Consider the following 20,552-nt stretch of genomic DNA (forward strand, 5'->3'; position numbering starts at 1 on the left):
AATTTCTCAGACAAAAATCATAATCACCGTCAAATAGGTTGCGGCTAGAACTGAACTCGCCAAGATGAACATGTCTCAAACCTCGCTCAGATACCACTGTTATGTCAAGGAAGAGACAAACCCGAAAATAAAGAAGATAAAGAACACCAAAATTTAATGTGGAAAACCCTTCAAATCGAAGGTAAAAACCACAAGATCACAAAGATCCAAAAAAGTTCCACTATAACAATAAGAGGGTTACAAAAGTTCTCCAAATTGGCTACACAACAAGTGCCAAATACGGAGCAACAAGAGCAATAACTAATCAATTGAAGAAAGAGGAGAATCCACAAAAACAAAGCTGTTGTTCAAGGCTCAAAATCAGCTGCTACGAGCCTCCAAATCTGATCTCCACCGTTCAAATCCAAGACAAGATGTTGCAAAGACTCAGTCAAAATTTTATCCTGATCCAACGGTTAACGAATTGAAAAAACGTAATTTGAAGTTGGCTGATCGGAATAAAAATCTGCAGCAAAATAAATACTTTTCTTCTCTCTTCTCTCTTGATAAAAAGTCTCTCAAAACCCACTCTTATGTGCTTAAGTCTTTCAAAGACTTCAAGTAGAGGAACTATTGACAGGCTTCATGCCTGCCAATTTTCTGCAAAATTCATGTTTATTTGCAAGCTTAACTATGAAGTCCTCAGGATGCTCTATATAAATATCCTCATTTAAATCACCACGAAGAAAAGCAGTATTGACATCCATCTGCTCAACTTCTAAATCTAGACTTGCGACTAAGCCTAGAACCACACGAATAGAAGACATCTTCACAACAGGGAAGAAAATTTCATCAAAGTCAACTCACTTCTTCTGGATAAAACCTTTAACAACTAACCTCGCCTTGTATCTAGGCGCAGAGGTATAGTTATCTTGCTTCATTCTAAATATCCATTTGTTAGATAAAGCTTTCTTACCTTTCGGCAATTTCACTAACTCATATGTGCCATTCTCATGGAGTGACTTGATTTCATTTTTCAAGGCTTCGATCCACTGATCTTTGTGAGTATCTTGCATGGCTTCATCATAATTCTCAGGTTCTCCCATGTCAGTCAAAAGTACATACTCATCAGGAGGATAGCGGATGGATTTTTGCTTCTCCCTTGTAGATCTTCTAAGAGAGATTTCAGGAGCATTCGAAGTAGTTACCTCTGCAGGAATTGGTTACTGATCAACCACAACTTCATCAACTGAAGCATCCATAACACCTACACCATGATGATCATTTTGATCTTGATCGCTATCTCTATCATTGTCTTGGGTTCCTTCACGTGCAATAGGTGCCTTAGTAATTGAAACTGGATCAATATCAACTAAGCTTTCATTACTCTAAGAATCTATCTTCTCAGCTTTGTCAATATCTTCAATAGTTTGATCTTCAATGAATATTGCATCACGACTTCTAATAAGTTTATTGTCAACTGGATCATACAAGCAATACCCAAACTCATCTTGACCATAACTGATAAAGATGCACTGCTTAGTTTTGACATCCAGTTTCGATCTCTCATCTTTAGGAACATGCACACAAGATTTACATCTAAAAACTCTCAGGTGATCATAAGAAACATATTTGATAAACCAAACTGTGTTTGGGAGATTACCATCCAAAGCAACAACAGGAGACAAATTAATAACATAGGCAATAGTGTTAAGTGTTTCCGCCCAAAATGTATTTGGAAGTTTAGCCTCTGAAAGTAAGCATCTAACTCACTCAACTAGAGTTCTATTCATCCTCTCTGCCAAACCATTTAGTTGAGGCGTCTTGGACGGAGTTTTCTAATGACGAATTCCTTGTTCTTTGCAATAGTTATCAAAGGGACCACAATATTCACCAACATTGTCAGTGCGAATACATTTTAATTTCTTCCCCGTCTGTCTCTCAGCTAAGGCCTGAAATTCCTTAAACACGTCAAGTGCTTGATCTTTAGATTTCAAAAGATACACCCAGAGCTTACGAGAATGATCATCAATGAAGGTCACAAAGTAAAGTGCACCACCTTTTGAATTTACTTTAAAAGGACCACACAAATTAGAGTGTACTAGCTCTAATAAATCGGGCTTTCTTGAGGGAGGATGACTATGAATGGAAACCCTTTTTTGTTTGCCAGCTAAACAATGGATACACCTTTTAGCTTTGCTTATTTCACTCCAGAAAGCAAACTTTTCTTAGCCAAACACGTAATCCCTCTCTCACTCATATGACTTAGTCTTTGGTGCCACAATTCTGATAAAGTATCACTTTCCACCAGATTTATAGAGTCATTAAGAATAGAGCCTTGTGTCACATATAATTGACCAGACTTGACTCCTCGAGCCACTACTAACGAGCCCTTGGTGAGCTTCCCTTGGCCATTAAAGAAAGCATTATGGTAACCTTCATCGTCTAATCTTCCTGCGAAGATCAAATTGAAAGGAAAGTCTGGAGCATGCTTGACATCTTGAAGAACTAACGTTGAACCATTATTAGTTTTCAAACAAATTGTGCCAATACCAAACAGCTTAACTTCACTGGCATTGCCCATCTTTAACACTCCAGAATCAACATGAGTATAAGATGAGAAAAAATCTTTTCTTGGTGTGACATGTGAGGTAGCTCCAGAATCTACTATCCAGCTTGTCACACCCCTTTTCTACCCCCGCAAAAGATATAGATGTGTTATAGATTGTGGATTAAAGAATTTTTTTAATTAAAGTGACAAATTTGAGTAGGGATTATTTTATTTACAGAGTCGCCACTTGGAATTGATTTTTTGGGTGTTCTAAGTCACCTTTTTATTTGAATCTCTAGTCAAAGGAAGGTTTGACTCTATTATTATCGGTCCGCAAAAACAAAGTTCGGGTAAGAATTCTGTTGACCGGGGAGAAGGTTTAAGGCATTCCCCGAGTCCCGTGGTTCTACCACGGTCGCTTTATTGACTTAAAACTTGGCTTAAATTAATTTTGGACAAACTATGATTTTTATGATTTTTATTTTTTACATATCGGGTTTTATTTCTTGAAATTGAAGAATATAATAAAATAGCATAATCACACTACGCAAACGAATGCGTGATCTAGACGAAATTTATTGACTTAGTCATGACAGCGCTACACAAGCAAATCCGCAGTCATGACAAAGAATTATTAACACGTTATTATATTTAGATAATTTACTACATTTGATAAAGAAGAAAGAAAAAGAAAAATTAATGTTTGGAGTTTATTAAATGTCAACTACCGCGCTACGCAAGCGAATCCACGATTATAAGCAAGGGATTAATTAAGATAGAAATGAACAAACTTATTATTTTCCATCCTTTCAAACTTATTATTTAGGGTTACATATCAACATGACCGACAGGCGGATCTAGTGCCTTAGTTACGGGTTCCAGTAATTTTTGCCTAGATTTGGTATTTGTATTAAAAAATTTATTGAATGTATAAGAATATTTAACTTGGAACTCAGTCCGTTAATCCAATTATTATTGTATACTAACTTGAGATTTCTATAGGAACCCATAAACTTAAAATTCTAGATCCGTCTCTTGCATCGACCAAAATGTCACTATTCCACTTAATTTTTAAATGAAGTAATTCTAAGGTGGAAGGTATTTCAAATTTACGAGTGTGGTATTTGTATAGGGACCTTCGAATGTGAGACAAATATCCAAACCCGTTTCATACATATATTTGCTGGAGATTTATTTCTTAAACAATTTATGTAACTGATAATTAATCCAAGGCCATGGCACCGAAGATGTATCAGGGCTCAAGTGATTCACTGAAGCGACGAGATCTTGAAAGTAGGTATTTTTATATATTAGTAGCGGAATGTTTTGTCAATCGGACAAGGTTTCTACTGATTATAAGACCTGGAGATATCAAAAGTGAGAATGATGACATGAGTAATGAAAACTTATGTGATAAATACGATCAGCTGCCAGTGGAAGGTTTTTGCATTCCGTCAATCTACGCAGATGGAATCGGTCCTAAGGACCCCCCGATACACGAAAATGACGAAGTTGCTTTGACTACAGAACCATGCCTATCTATTGGAGTGAATTGGATTTAAAAAATAAAATAAAATAAAAGAATAAAATTTATTCTAAAAAAGACTTTAAAAAATGATGTTCGATTTGACACTACTAAGAAATTGGCTAATTTCGTCCAAAAAAACCAACCGAAATTGGTCGGAATTTGAGAAAAACGATCGATTTCTGACCTCTTTTAATTAGCCGGAAAAGTGATGGTCGCTAAGGTAGAGAGTGATGATCGTTAATTGATATATATATATATATATATATATATATATATATATATCAATTAAGTATTAAATATTATTTATTTAAAAGCTATTTATATAAAGATTGACATAATTTAATTTATATTTTAATTATTTTAAAATTCTGTTTCCAACCAAACTCGGTCGGAAATATCTAATTATAACTTATTCCGATTGGTAAATTAAATATATATAACTTTTGTTATATTAAAAACCAATTGTCTTGGGCGGGAAAACATAATTTCAAATATTCTACCGAAATCGGTCGGAATTTTTATTTTTTTGTTGTGGGACCACTATTTCTAGAAATATTTTTTTTTGACTTTTGCGACCATTTTACTTAATTTCCGACCAATTTCGATCGGTATTATGTGGACGAATTTTGCTAATTATAGATGAGATCGAGAATTTAATATATACATATACATTGACTCTAGTAGTGATATGAGATCGAGAAGTAGAAAGTTTAACTTTCAGTCTCCAAACTTCTTCATTTTGTTCTAAAACGAAGAAAATATATATAACAGTGAGTCAATGTAAATTTTTATTATTTTGAAAAAAATCAACGAAACAAAAAATTCATCATTATTGAGAATTAAATTACTTCAGAAATAGATTCTCAGAATTTCCATCATAGAGAGTGACCACTGAAAAATTCAAACAATTCATAGAACCCTTAATATATCATTACTTTCTTACCTAACAAAGTCATTCTAGGGCCCCTAAATGACTCACTCAAATTTAATATATACACATATTACAGGCTCCAGTTCAATCCTGTATAACAGAAACTTTAAAGTATTTTCGGACGCGATCTAAGATTTAAAGTTTATGGGTTTCTACAACGATCTTATCATAATATAAATAGTAACCGAACTAGCAGATTAGGTTCCGAGCTAAAAATTCTTATACATTTAGTGGATTTGAAGGGGAACCCTGGAGCAATGGTAAAGTTGTCTCCAGGTGACCTACAGATCACGGGTTCGAGTCGTGAAAGCAGTTACTAATACTTGCATTAGGTTGTCTACGTCACACCCTTTCGGGTGTGTCCCTTTCCTGAATCCTGTGTGAACACGAGATGTCTTGTACACTGGACTGCCCTCTTTTTTATTTATTTAGCGGATTTCTTAATACCACACATCCGCTCCTAAGTATTTTTACAGTAGTTAATTCTTTTATATAAAGTTTTTGAGAAAAGTAACATTCCTTCTCATTTATGGACCTACAATTGTTGTCACTTCCTATCCGTGCAAAGAAAAATAAGACCATAGTATTGCTTTTGATTAGTACAACTGTTGACAAAGAAAATTACTGGGATATTACCCTTCGTTTTCTTTGTAGCTTCATATATCTGCTTGTACTTTCAGTTGTCCCTTGTGTTTACAGTGGAATTTGGTGCAGGGAGGGTGGTTGGTCTTTGAAGGAATTTCCTACTTCCTTCTATTACAGTGCAAAGAAAACCCTATAACAATAATAATTCTAATCAACTGGAGAAAAACATTAAGAGAAGCTTCACAAAAATCTCCTACTATTTACTTTCCATTAGGAGTAATCGAAGGCAGATCTAAGATTTTGAGAAGATGGGTGCACTGTTACGAAGAGGTGAATCCAGAATATAAATTTTACGGGTTCAAAGTTTGGTTCTTACTATTGCACTCATTACACTTTTGAAATTATAAGTTCAAAATTATTATTTTTTAATAGTAATTTTTTTACATCTATATCCGTACTCCGTGCTGAAAATGTTGGTATTAGTTGAACCCAAAAGCATATTATATGCTGCATTATCCACTAGTATAATATATGCACATTTTATTTAATCATATACGATTTTCCGGTGACAAACAAAAAATAGGAATTTTAATATGTGAAATTTTTGAAAGAATAAATCAAAAAGAACGAAGAAAAAGAAGTGTTCTTAATTAATACGCACCATGTGATGCCTAGTTTTAGAAAAGAAAAGAAAAACAATAAGATTGACATAAGATCTAGGGAGGAGAGCATATGTTTTCGCCCGAGAAGTAATACTCAATGAGACTCTACCACATATAATGCTACATTATCCAATAGCAATAATTGTATGGTGTAGAGTCCATCTTTTCTAGAAACTTTTCATTTTTGGAGTGATACTTATTTATTTTTTGTCTCATATTTATAACTTAATCGGAAATATAATCAGTTGTCTTATTACAACGACCACAATAAATAACCCAAGTCTTACTACAAGCATAAGAAAGATTTTACGCTAAAAAGGCAGCAAGGCTCTGTACCTGTTAAAGGTGGAAGAGCAATAGGAAAAAGGATTGAAAAGTCGACCAGATAATTCTTTTTTTTTTTTTTTTTTTGCAGAATGATATGTTCCACAATATATTGTACAATTTTGTCGAAACTTTATTATAACTTTCTTAACCTTAATAAATTGGGAACAAATCAGCGACTAAATTTTATAGGTGGTAATTCAACTTTGTGTTCATTTCCCAAAATCACTTCTTCTTTCTTTTGTTACATAAAAATTATTAAATGTTGTGTTCATTACCCAGAAGTCATTCAATTTTGTGTTCAATTTTGGCAGAGAAGAGAGAGAGGGACGTTTGTGTTTGTGCTTTGGAGCAATAATTCAATTCAATGCATCCACTTGTATTTTTAGCTGTCCATTTTGTATATACAGCGGAGTATTGAAGGAATTTCCTACTTCCTTATATTAAAGCTCAAAGAAACTCAACTGAAGTAAAGCATTAAGAAGAAGCTTCACAATAATTTCCTACCACATTAAATGTTACATCATGCATCAGTTGACTAGGTCCAATAACAATAATTCTATGGATGAGCTAGTAGCTACTTTTCTTATTTGAAGTGCTACTAGCTAGTTGTATATTTCTTTAATTCTCTCCTATTATCATCAGTTGATCTCTTACCACAACTATATAATTTATCAACATACATTTTTTTTTCTTTTCAAATAAATTAACTAAATCAATGGCATCATCTTCTGCTTCTACGAGTACTTTACAGTTTCCTCGGTGGAACTACAAAGTCTTTCTAAGTTTTAGAGGTGAAGATACTCGAAAAATATTTACAGGTCACCTCTTCAAAGGCTTGGAAAACAGTGGAATATTCACGTTTCAAGATGATAAAAGGCTAGAGCATGGCGCATCAATACCAAATGAACTCTTGAAAGCTATCGAGCAGTCTCAAGTTGCTCTCGTCATTTTCTCAAAGAATTATGCCACATCTAGGTGGTGCTTAGATGAGTTAGTGAAGATCATGGAATGTAAGGATCAATGCGGACAAACTGTCATACCAGTCTTCTATGATGTGGATCCATCACATGTTCGGAAACAGAGGGAGAGCTTTGCTGAAGCCTTTGACAAACATGAAACAAGCTATAAGGATGATGATGAAGGAATGCTGAAGCTCCAAAGATGGAGGAATGCTCTAACTGCTGCCGCAAATCTAAAAGGATATGATGTCCGTGACCGGTGAGTTAAAAACAAATACATAGTAATTTCTTATAATGAAAAAAAATGGAGTACTACAAAGAGAGGGTTGCTCAAGTGCTAAGCACCTCCAACTCCAAACTCTTGGGTTGCGGGTTTGAGTTAAACAGAATAGAAACTAAATAAATTTATCATATTTACAAAATAAAAATTAAAAGGTCGAAACTTAGTCAATTTATTTTGCTAAGAATACTGCTTACACAATCTAATTTCATTGATTGTCATTTAGACGTTAAAAATATTTTTATTTTATTTTTTCCTGAAAAGAAGGAATGATGGTTGTTATTTATGTTTCCATCAGTAAGAAGGTATTGTTCCTATCAATATAATTAGAGAGAATAAATAAAAACATCTTAATATTTTGATTGCTCCTTCAAGCGTTTGTTTTATGTGCGTAGTCTTTTAATCATCTCTATGCAAATTAACAATATTTAGTGCCACGTCCCAAACTACCCCCTAGACGTGATTGACACTCAGCTAACACCACCTACCGGGCGAACCATACTTTCTTACCTTAGCCATTAATTTACAGTATTTGATTAATTAAATGAGTATCCAAATAATCTCATAACCATTACGAACAATTAATATCTCAAAATATTAGATTAGAACTCTAGCCCAAATCTCACACTAGACCATGGAGCATCTAAAAGAATTACAAAAGATCTCATATGAATAAATGATAAAGACTCTTTGGGCAACCTCCACGAACAATGTGGCAGCTCACCTCAATAACTGAATCAACTCTAGCGAGCTCGTCGACTATTAGCTCCTTCTTCACCAATAGTATGTGCATGGACATGCAGGTAAGGAGTGAGTTATACATAAATATAACCCAGTAAAATCATCGATCCGCCACTCTAAATACCTCTGGAACAAGTGTTAGAAAATACAAACACACAACGAGCACACAAATAATATGAACAGAAATAATTACTCTACAAGGCCCAAACAATTATTCAACAACAATATAATATATATCTCAACACAATCTACACTAAGGACTTTCCATTAACGGCAGTATAGGAAATTAACCAAACACCCTAACGAGTCCACGACAGCGTACTAATGCCCAAATATATCACGGCGGCATACACAATGCCCAAACTATATAGCAACAACATACACAATGCCTCAAATATATCACGGCGGAATACACAATGCCCCAAATATATTACGGCCGCGAAGAAATAATTTCAACGCTCCAACGCCATAGCAAAAGGCTACGCCACATCACAGTGCACTACAAATCACTTATTAATTTTTTTTTAGCTTTTTACAAAATAATATATATTTGCGGCTGGTCAAAGACCACCGATTCTGCCAAGCGCACGCTCGTTCCAACACATGGACCAGGCAAAAAAAAACATACTTTGAAAACGTATTTTAGAAAAGTAAGCTTAAAGTCTCACTTACCTTACTAACGGGACGTTCCCCAACCTTGCAATGTCTAGAACACCAACCAAACGGCCTCAACCTGAAGCTTATCACCGTAATCTGAAATAATAAAAGCTTCTCCTATTTGCCTTCTCTGGTTATAGGGTCTAGCAGTAATATTTCTTTTCCCCAAACGTATATCTTCTAACATTTGATGTATATGAATTGAATTGTTGAAAAGAAAAGCCTCAATGTAGTTTTTGACGGAACTACCGCCTTCCAAAGCCAATGTTATTTTATATCAATCCTTCAAAGAGAATACCCTAATAGTGCATCAATTCCCACATTCGAAATAATCTCGACGTGAAGTCCTTAAATTGTGGGCTTGGCTTATTTTTTATTTATTGATTATTTATTAACAAAACTGGCCAACAACTAATTAAGTCAATTGAAATATTAGCCTCTAGCTACTTATTTAATACACCATTTTATATAATATTATAACAAATTCCCTTTTACTTGTTTAATATTCGACCCAATAGCTACAAACTAAACTAATTCTTAAATCTCACCATTTAATTAGTATAAAAAAGAATCGGGTTATTACATTTAGTAGCTCAATTTGTTGGATATTTACCTAGTTGATGAGAGTTTGATTCCTCACCTTGCAATCTTCTCTCCCTTTCCCCTACCCCTATGTAATAAAAAAATTAATTATGAAATGCTTACTAATACTTGACTTTCTTACATTTATCCACAATTAATCTTCTTATTTTCGTAGGATTGAAGCAGAGAATATTCAGCACATTATCGACCAAATTTCTAAATTGTGCAATAGTGCTACTTTATCTTCTTTGCGAGATATTGTGGGAATAGATACTCACTTGGAGAAATTAAAGTCCCTACTTAAGGTAGGAATTTATGATGTTCGGATCATATTGGGGATCTGGGGCATGGGCGGTCTAGGGAAGACGACAATAGCAAGAGCCATTTTTGACACTTTATCTCATAAATTTGAAGCTGCTTGTTTCCTTATGGATATTAAAGAAAATGAAAAAAGACATCAACTGTATTCTTTGCAAAACACCCTTCTCTCTGAATTGTTAAGAAGAAAAGATGATTATGTCAATAATAAGGATGATGGGAAGCGGATGATTCCGGACAAACTTTGCTCTAAGAAGGTGCTAATTGTGCTTGATGATATAGATCATAAAGATCATTTAGAGTATTTAGCTGGTAATCTTGATTGGTTTGGTGATGGCAGTAGAATTATTGTAACAACTAGAGACAAGCATTTCATAGAGAAGAATGATGTAATATATGAAGTGACTGCACTACCTGATAAGGAATCCATGCAATTGTTCAATCAACATGCTTTCGGAAAAGAATTTCCAAATGAGCATTTTAAGGAGCTTTCATTGGAGGTTGTAAATTATGCTAAAGGCCTTCCTTTAGCCCTCAAAGTGTGGGGTTCTTTGCTGCATAACCTAGGCTTAACTGAATGGAAAAGTGCGATAGAGCACATGAAAATTAATTCTAATTCGGAAATTGTTGAAAAGCTCAAAATCAGTTATGATGGATTGGAGCCCATCCAAAAAGAGATGTTTCTAGATATAGCATGCTTATTGCGAGGGCAAGAAAAAGATTACGCCATGCAAGTTCTTGAGAGTTGTCATATTGGAGCTGAATACACATTGCGTATTTTAATTGACAAATCTCTTGTGTTCATCTCTGAAAATGATGAGATTCAAATGCACGACTTTATAGAAGATATGGGTAAATATATAGTGAACTTGCAAAAGAATCCGGGAGAACGCAGCAGATTATGGCTCGCCGAGGATTTTGAAGAAATCATGACCAATAATGCAGTAAGTAGGCTAAACAATGCAAGAGTATTTGATTTTTAATTTTCATATTCCAATGATATATAGGGCAGTCAATTCCAATTATTTGTTCATCTTGCTTCATACTCTTGCAGGTACGTCATTTTAGTTGTTTACTTTAGTTAGTAGCAGAGGCAAAAGTTATTAATTGCCTAATTAGTAAAAAAAAAGACATTAATTTCCTAATTCCTTAAGTAGCCTCTTTAATTTACATTGCCTAATTTGTTTTTCTTATATTTTAAGTGATGGATTAGTCTAGCAGCCACTTAATCTGTTTGATCTAATTTCATTCTTTGGATTAACTTGAAAATTTTATGACATGTTATTACATAATAACTCAATCAGAGATTCACTTTACCATTGTTTATATTTTTTTAAAAATTTTAAAAAGTTACTACTACAATTTATTGGTATTGTTTCAATTGAAGTTTCTTTCTATCCCAACATGAAAAGCTTATAAACTTGACTCTTATAAACTTCTAGGAAAAATGTAATATTAGAAAATAGAACTATAGAATTAATTGCACAAAGTATTTCTGTGAAGTAACATCAGTATTTCTTAAAAAAGATCTAATTAATATTGTATCTCAAAACTTTGGCATTACTAGGAGTGAGAAAGTAGTCATATTAGCAAGCGGATTTTATACGATATTTGAAATTATGCTTTGTCGACTAATGATCTTCTTCTTACCAGGGGACCACAATGGAAGCAATCTTTCTTGCTAATTTCAATAATGGTAGATTACGCTTTAGCAAAAAGGCCATGAAAAATATGAAAAGGCTTAGGATATTTAACATTAATGTCGACATATTTGAGGAGAGGTTGTCGCCCCGTTATGCCATTGAGTATCTGCCCAACAACTTGCGTTGGTTTGTGTGGAAAAACTATCCTTGGAAGTCATTACCATCTACATTTGAACCCAAAATGCTTGTTCACCTTGCACTCTCGGATAGTTCACTGCGTTATTTATGGATGAAAACAAAGGTACAATAGTTGAGTTCTATTTTATTGCTATTTATTTCTCTCTAAGTATCTCTGTCCTTTAATTTAGTGATAATGAACAAATATTATTGCTTTTGTCACATATTATTTGAGGTACTTCCTTTTTTTTAGCTAGTATTATGATGCATGTCTTTAATGAACAGAAGTTACTCGCTCTGGTACATAATAAATGACCTTTTTTGTCTTTCTATTTTGGTCCAAAATAAGTGATCTTTTACATAATCAAGAAGGAATTAATTTTGTTTTTACAAACTTTGCCCTTGTTTACAAATCTCAATATGTCAAGTTAACAATATGCTAATTTTAATTAAGGGTAATTTAGTCAAAATAACTTTTTTTCCTAGGAGTTAGTATTTTTCTTAAGGGGTGTACCAATGACCAAAGTATCACTTATTATGGACCGGAGGAAGTATTAATTAATAAGCTCAAACTAATGTATTTCCATCTCAAAAGAAAATATTGTATTTTACATTATTTGGGGTTGTTCTCAGTATTAAGATCTTTATGTCCTTTTTTTTCAAATCATCCATCATCATTTTAACTAAGAAGCTCAATTTAAGAACTCATTCAATTATTTCTCATAGTAACATTAGATTCATATGAATTTCATCCTAGATTGTATACAATGTGATGGAAGGAATACTTATTAGTAAAACAAAAAGAGTTCATTTTGTACAACTATTTTCAAGAATGACATATACGATTTCATACATTGCTTCCCCATTTTATATTTCACTTCTTTAAAGCATTTTATTTCTCTTTCCTACATGTTTTTTCAATCATTTTATTCAGTTTCTGAACAAGTAACTTCCATTTATAAAAAAGTAAATTTCTAATTTCGCACAAAATAATGTGTTGGCCCTCATAATTCAAATGTTATTATTCATTTTATCCGTTTTCTGAACAGCATTTGCCGTCTCTACGGAGGATAGATCTCAGCGGGTCTAGAAGACTGATGCGAACACCGGATTTCACGGGGATGCCAAATTTGGAGTATTTGAATCTGTTTTGTTGTGATAATCTTGAAGAGGTTCATCATTCCCTGGGATGTTGCAACAAACTCATTCGGTTAGTTTTGTTTCATTGTCGTCGCCTTAAGAGGTTTCCATGTGTTAACATGGAATCTCTTGAATATCTGGATTTAATATATTGCTCTAGTTTAGAGAAATTTCCAGAAATACACGGGAGAATGAAGCCGGAGATACAGATTCACATGCGAAGCTCTGGGATAAGGGAACTACCATCCTCTATTTTTCAATACCAAACTCATATTACCGAGCTAAATTTGAGTTATATGAAAAACCTTTTAGCTCCTCCAAGCAGCATCTGTAGGATGAAAAATTTGGTTATTTTAGATGTGTCGGAGTGCTCAAAACTTGAAAGCCTGCCAGAAGAGATAGGGGATTTAGAAAACTTGGAAAAGCTTGATGCCAGCTGGACTCTAATTTCACGACCTCCATCTTCCATCGCACGCTTGAACAAACTTAAAGTATTGGATTTTGGATTCGTACGGGATAGAGTGCACTTTGAGTTCCCTCCAGTGGCTGAAGGATTACGCTCATTGGAAATTCTGAATCTCAGGTACTGCAATCTAATAGATGGAGGACTTCCGGAAGACATTGGATCCTTATCCTCTTTGAAAGAGTTGAATCTCCATGGAAATAATTTTGAGCATTTGCCTCGAAGCATAGCCCAACTTGGTGCTCTTCGATCCTTAGACTTATCATATTGCCAGAGGCTTACACGGCTACCAGAACTTCCCCCTAAATTAAATATATTGCATGTTGATTGTCATATGGCTCTGAAATTTATCCATGATTTAGTAACAAAGAGGAAGAAACAACAGAGGGTGATATTCAAACCACTGTATTATAAGGATGATGCACACAACGATGCTATATATAATTTGTTTGCACATGCTCTGTTTCAGAATATCTCTTCCTTGAGGCATGACATCTCTGCTTCAGATTCATTGTCCGAAAGTGTGTTTACCATTGTGCATATTGAGAGGAAGATCCCAAGTTGGTTCTTCTATCAGGGAACGGATAGTAGTGTATCAGTTAATTTGCCTGGAAATTGGTATATACCTGATAAATTCTTGGGATTTGCTGTATGTTACTCTGGCAGATTAGTTTACACTGCAACTCAATTGATTCCCGTAGGTAATGACACAATGTCGTGGATGATCCAGGAACTATACTTATCCAACCCTTCAGAATCTGATTCAGAATATTATATACGTTTTTTCTTTGTACCTTTTGCTGTCTTATGGGATACATCTAAGGCAAATGGAAAAACACCAAATGACTATGGGATTATTAGGCTATCTTTTTCTGGAGTAATGAAGAAGTATGGACTTCGTTTGTTGTATAAAGATGAACACCATGACACCCTGACCGATGCAGCCAGTTCCTGTCGCATACTGTAATAACATTAGAAACAAAGGTCACATTCTAATGAAAGTAATTTGCAAGTGTGGAAACCCTTTGCTCTAAAGCCGGTAGCATTGCCTATGAAGAGCATATGTTTCCTTTGTTTGTAGCAGAACAACTAGACTGTTGGCCTGAGAAAGAGATTCACGAGAGAACTAACTTGGGTATGCAATAATCCATTCTTTTTAAATCTATATATATCTATTTACTGGTCTTATTAGTAAATGTGACGTGACAACTCTCTTAGACCAGAATAGTAGTCTTGTGAAATGATATCACATCTTCGCCTTTGCTGACAGGTAGACTTTCAAAAACCAATTCAGATGAATGTTCGCGAAGCAAGAAAGCTGTGCCACAATGGATGGATGAAAGAAGCCTTGGAACTATTAGCAAGCGGACCAAAGGGGAACTATTTCTAGGAATCAAACATACTTCCAGCAGTCGAGCAACTATTCTTCATTTGGGATGTAGAGCTCAACTAGTCTTGTATTCTCTCCATCAGAAGTTGCTTGTCGTAATGATCATGCTCTAACTTTAGCAATACACTTTTGCAGGGCCATTTTCATATCTGTACCAAGTTAAATGTGGAGGTTCAGTTTAGTATATATAGAGGGAGTAAAACATCTTCTTAAATATTGTGTTTTCTTTTTTCATAAAATGTTCCTCTAAAGGAAAAATCTGGAACTTCAATCGCAGAAGTACCAATCATACTTTATATACCAAGAAAAGATCAGAAATCATGGCAGTAAATCAGAAATTTCAAAAAACACTTGCTACAAACAAAGGAAACATAAGGACACAAAATAGACTAGCTTCTGCAATATAAGAAGGATGAAAAGAAAATTTGGTTAATGATGCAATTAATTACTTTCAAACCAGATCTTTGAATAAAAAATCTTGATTATCTATATCTCTCACCAGAATCCATTTTACTTATATTCATATACCAAATCTTCATTTATCTGATTTACCTCACAGATCAAAAAAATGATTTGTTTATAAAACATTTTGCATCTTTTCAACGATATATTATGTGATTTTTAAAAACATTGATCTTCGTATGGAATACACGCGCAACGCGCTTGACCAAAAACTAGTAGAACAAATAAGTAACAGCTATTTTCAAACATTCAATCTGTAGCAGCCCAATTTTGTTCAATGATAAGTTGTATGCAGAAGGAAAAAGATTGTTCCTGGAAGTTGTATGCGACACTAAAGCAACGAATCATGTGCCTTGATTCTTTCTTGTTTCCTGTCTTTATTATCTTACGCCCTTTTCGGGTGTTTTGCAGTGTATTATCTTTCAGTCATTAAAGAATTTTAGAATTGCAATCTCAGGACATGTAAAAGGTGTCTCACGGATTCTTAAACCAGTACATCAACATTGCAGTCTTTATACACTAGCTATGAAAGGCAATATGTTTCTCTGCAATTTGAGAAAATGCCGAAAATCTACTAGAGGAAGAAAGTACATATTTTTTCGGCCTCGAGGATCTGTCATGAGCAATGGAAATTACAAACAGAACATGAGTAAGCTTCAGCTGTGTGAGTGTGACATTCAAAGATGACCTGTGCCAAGTTCAACAACTTTGTTGAAAATGCAAGTTCAGGCTCAGAGATAGAAACAGATTTCAGGTTATCTTTATCTCACTACTAAACTGATAAACGTACAGAGACCTGATCCGAACTGTTTTTCCATTTGCAATGTTATCTAAATATGCAGGCAAAACAGTTCCAGGTGGTTGCATTTCATCAGTTAATTTTACTGGGGTACGGTAGGGCGATTCTTTGACGCGTGGTAGCTGCAAGAAAACTCGGACTGTTTCGACTTTTGACGGACAAGTGCAGATGAAAATCTTTTGTAAAAGCATTTGTACATGTAAAAGAAAACTCAGGTCGCGGCCAAAATACATAAAGAAAGGAGGCTTGTTTTGCGTGGTTTGAATTCACAGCAAAGAAAGAGAATGCGGGATAGAGGAATTGGTCAATTCATCAGGCTCATGACCCGAAGATTGCAGGTTCTAATCTTGTCCCCTCCTAATCAGTGGAACATTGTTCACTAGGATAGAAGGCAGGTAATGCCAATTGGCGAAGTGACGTTAAGCATCCCTAGCGGTACGAAAAGAGGGGTCGTGATGTAAGGCAATATGTTTCTCTGCAATTTGAGAAAATGCCTAAAAATCTACTAGAGGAAGAAAGTACATATTTTTTCGGCCTCAAGGATCTGTCATGAGCAATGGAAATTACAAACAGAACATGAGTAAGCTTCAGCTGTGTGACATTCAAAGATGACCTGTGCCAAGTTCAACAGCTTTGTTAAAAATGCAAGTTCAGGCTCAGAGATAGAAACAGATTTCACGGTATCTTTGTCTCACTCCTAAACTGATAAACGTACAGAGACATGATCCGAGCTGTTTTTCCATTTGCAATGTTATGTAAATATGCACAGGGAAAACAGTTCCAGGGCTTCGAGTGTTGACTGACAAGTGCAGATGAAAACTTTTTAAAAAAGCATGTGTACATGTAAAAGAAAACTCAGGTTGCGGCCAAAATACATAAAGACAGGAGACTTTTTTCAAAGTGGTTAAGGTAGCTTAATTAGACTGAAAATCATCGCGTGGTTTAAATTCACAATAAAGAAAGAGAATATGAGGTAGAGGAATTTGTCAACTCATCAGGCTCACGACCTAAAAGGCCATTTTATCGTCTTCACAATTGATCAAAGGAGCTTTGTGATTCCCTTGGCTTACCTTTAAAATGAGGTCATTAGGCAACTTTTAAACATGTCTGAAGAAGAGTTCGGGCTACCAAGTAATGGCGCTATTACATTACCCTGTGATTCGGTCTTCATGGACTACATCATTTCACTGATCAAGAAAGGTGTAGCTGCCGGAGATCTTCAAGCGTTTTGATGTTTTGAGAAAACAGGGCCCACAAAGCAATGCTCCTATCGATTCGTTCATGTTGTTGTACTTAATCAGCTTCTAATTTGCACCAAGAAAGTGGAAATCAGTAACTTCTTGTTTATTGAGTTATGATAATCATATTTTGTAAATGATAGCTCAAAATAGATGAATTGTACATCAGCTGAAAAGCAAGCAAATGGTAGCATGTATTACAGTTGGGAATAGCTGTTGGGAATAAACCCCCACAGAAATAATATTCACGGTAATAAAAGCGGAATAATAATGTAGCATCGAGATACGGTAATTAACAAGAATAAAAGAGTAACAACGACACCAAGATTTTTACGTGAAAAACCCTTTTAATAAGGGAAAAAACCACGGCCCCGAGAGGAGCAACTGATATCACTATAGTAAGGAATTTTACACTTTATAGGTCCGAGTAAAATACTCCAAAGACCACTACAACACTCAAAAGAAATAACCCTCTTTTGATATTCCCACCTCACTACAATATTGTTCACTCTCTATTTTCTTCACAGACTATTTTCTTATACCCTGTCTGTGAAACCTCACTCTTTCTTTCTCTCTTGATGGTGTGTGGAAATGAGAGTTGAAGCTCTCATTTTATAGCCAAAGCTTCACTCTCTAAAGCCTACCATATTTGACAATTTACACACACTTTTCACAATTCAACAAAGTTGGCTACCAAACCAAAGAAATTCAACAAAGTTGGCTACCAAACCAAACTAATTCAATAAGGTTGGCTACCTAACCAAACCAAGTCAACAAGGTTGGCTACCTAACCAAACAAAGTCAACAAGGTTGGCTACCAAACCAAAGAAATTTTTATTAGGCACATGTCTAATACTTCTTCAATGAGATGGACATCATCAATCTCCCCCTCCAGTCTCATTCATCTAGAGAAGGTAGCATTGTCTTCTAGTTTGAGTGCATGCCGACAAGTTCTTTGCATAACTCAAACTTGTTCCTTGGTACCACCTTGGTTAGCATATCTGCGGGATTCTCACTTAGTAGAAATCTTCAAGACTTTTAGATATTCATCATCTACCATTTCTCGAATCCAATGATATCTCACATCAATGTGTTTGGTCCTTGCATGGTACATAGAGTTCTTGCTAAGGTCTATTGCACTTTGAATGTCACAATAGACGGCATACTCCTTCTGATGCAATCCAAGCTCTTGAAGGAACCGTTTGAGCCATATCATCTCCTTGCCAGCTTCGGTAGCGGCAATATACTGCGTTTCAGTTGTAGAGAGTGCAACACACTTCTGCAACCTCGACTGCCATGATATAGCTCCCCCTGAAAATGTAAACAAATATCCAGTAGTGGATTTTCTATTATCAATATCACCTGCCATATCAGCATCTGTATAGCCCTTCAAGATTGGATCAGATCCTCTAAAGCACAAACAATCTCCCGTGGTACCTCTCAGGTACCTGAGTATCCACTTGACTGCTTCCCAATGTTCCTTTCCAGGATTTTCAAGAAACCTGCTGACAACACCAACTGCGTGAGCAATATCAGGTCTAGTACATACCATTGCATACATCAAGCTTCCGACTGCTGAAGAATAAGGAACTTTAGCCATGTTCCCTTTCTCTTCCACTGTTGTAGGACACATCTTTTTACTCAACTTTAGATGACCAGCAAGAGGTGTGCTGACTGGCTTAGCATTCTTCATGTTGAAGCGTTCTAGTACACGTTCAATGTACTTCTCCTGAGATAGCCACAACTTTCTACTTGTTCTCTCTCGAACTATCTTCATCCCTAGAATTTGTTGTGCTGGGCCCAAGTCCTTCATATCAAATGACTTGGACAGATCTCCTTTCAACTTTGCTATCAACCCCTTGTCTTTTCCTACAATTAACATGTCATCCACATACAACAACAATATAATAAAGTTATTCTCAGAAAATCTTTTGAAGTATACACATGGATCAGAATAGGTCTTTAGGTATGTTTGACTTTTCATGAATGAGTCAAACTTCATGTACCACTGCCTTGGTGCCTGCTTCAATCCATAAAGACTCTTATTCAATTTGCACACCATGTGTTTCTTTCCAGCTACTTCAAATCCTTCTGGCTGCTCCATATAAATCTCCTCTTCCAAATCTCCATGAAGAAATGCAGTTTTCACATCCAACTGCTCCACTTCAAGATCTAGGCTAGCTGCTAAGCTCAAAATTGTTCGAATAGAAGTCATTTTGACAACAGGTGAGAAAATTTCGTCAAAATCAATACCTTTCTTTTGTTCGAAGCCTTTAACCACCAATCGAGCTTTGTATCTGACCAGCTTGCCATTTCCATCTTTCTTGAGTTTAAAGACCCATTTGCATTTGAGTGGTCTTTTACCCTTTGGAAGTTCAACCAGCTTGTATGTGCCATTTTTCTGTAGAGATTCCATCTCTTCTTGCATAGCTTTCATCCACTGGTTCTTTTCTGGATGGGACAACACCTCCTTAAGACTTTCTGGCTCCCCCTCATCACTGATGAGGACATACTCTGTGGAAGGGTACCTGCATGACTCTACCCTTGGCCTCTCTGATCTCCTCAGAGGTTGAGGTTGTTCTTCTCCCTGAGTGGGGTGCTCCACTTCCTCGACACCTTCATCAAGTTGCTCCCCCTGCTCAATAACCTCACCAGGTTGCTCCCCCTGCTCGGCAACCTCGTCGGTCGTACTTTCTGCACTTGTGGGATTGTTAGAAGTAGAAGGAATAGTAACAAGGTTAGGAATTATACCATTCTTCGCCTTTTCTGACATATCAGCAGCAGTTCCAACTTCACTTTCTCGGAAGACTACATCTCTGCTTCTGATGACCTTCTTCTTTATAGGATCCCACAGTCTGTACCCGAACTCTTCATCTCCATATCCGATAAATATGTAGGGAACAGTTTTATCATCCAGCTTTGTTCTCTGCCTTGGTACATGTGCAAAAGCTCTGCAACCGAACACCTTCAGATGCGAGTAGGACACCTCCTTGTTGGTCCAAACTCTCTCTGGGATTTCAAACGCCAACGGAACTGATGGACTCCTATTGATCAGGTAACAGGCTGTCTGAACTGCTTCACCCCAGAATGACTTAGGCAGTTTAGCCATTCTGAGCATGCTTCTCACCTTCTCCACAATG

General features: G+C 35.6%; 1 protein-coding gene across 2 annotated transcripts; it reads left to right on the forward strand.

Annotated features, from left to right (window-relative positions):
• Positions 1-6,799: 6,799 nt before the first annotated feature.
• LOC104212297 (TMV resistance protein N-like) lies at positions 6,800-15,037 on the forward strand. 2 transcript variants are annotated; one of them, XM_070145706.1, is made up of 5 exons: positions 6,800-7,781; positions 9,958-11,044; positions 11,754-12,044; positions 12,970-13,130; positions 13,226-13,502. In XM_070145706.1, the coding sequence occupies exons 1-5, from the start codon at positions 7,279-7,281 to the stop codon at positions 13,392-13,394; spliced, it is 2,211 nt and encodes a 736-aa protein (XP_070001807.1). In that variant the 5' UTR covers positions 6,800-7,278; the 3' UTR covers positions 13,395-13,502. The 2 variants fall into 2 exon arrangements, with proteins under 2 accessions (XP_070001807.1, XP_009759821.1); XM_009761519.2 differs by adding an exon at positions 14,794-15,037 and having other exon boundaries at positions 6,801-7,781; positions 12,970-14,658.
• Positions 15,038-20,552: the final 5,515 nt, after the last annotated feature.

This window comes from Nicotiana sylvestris, chromosome 5 (assembly GCF_000393655.2).
Source record: "Nicotiana sylvestris chromosome 5, ASM39365v2, whole genome shotgun sequence".
NCBI lineage: Eukaryota > Viridiplantae > Streptophyta > Magnoliopsida > Solanales > Solanaceae > Nicotiana > Nicotiana sylvestris.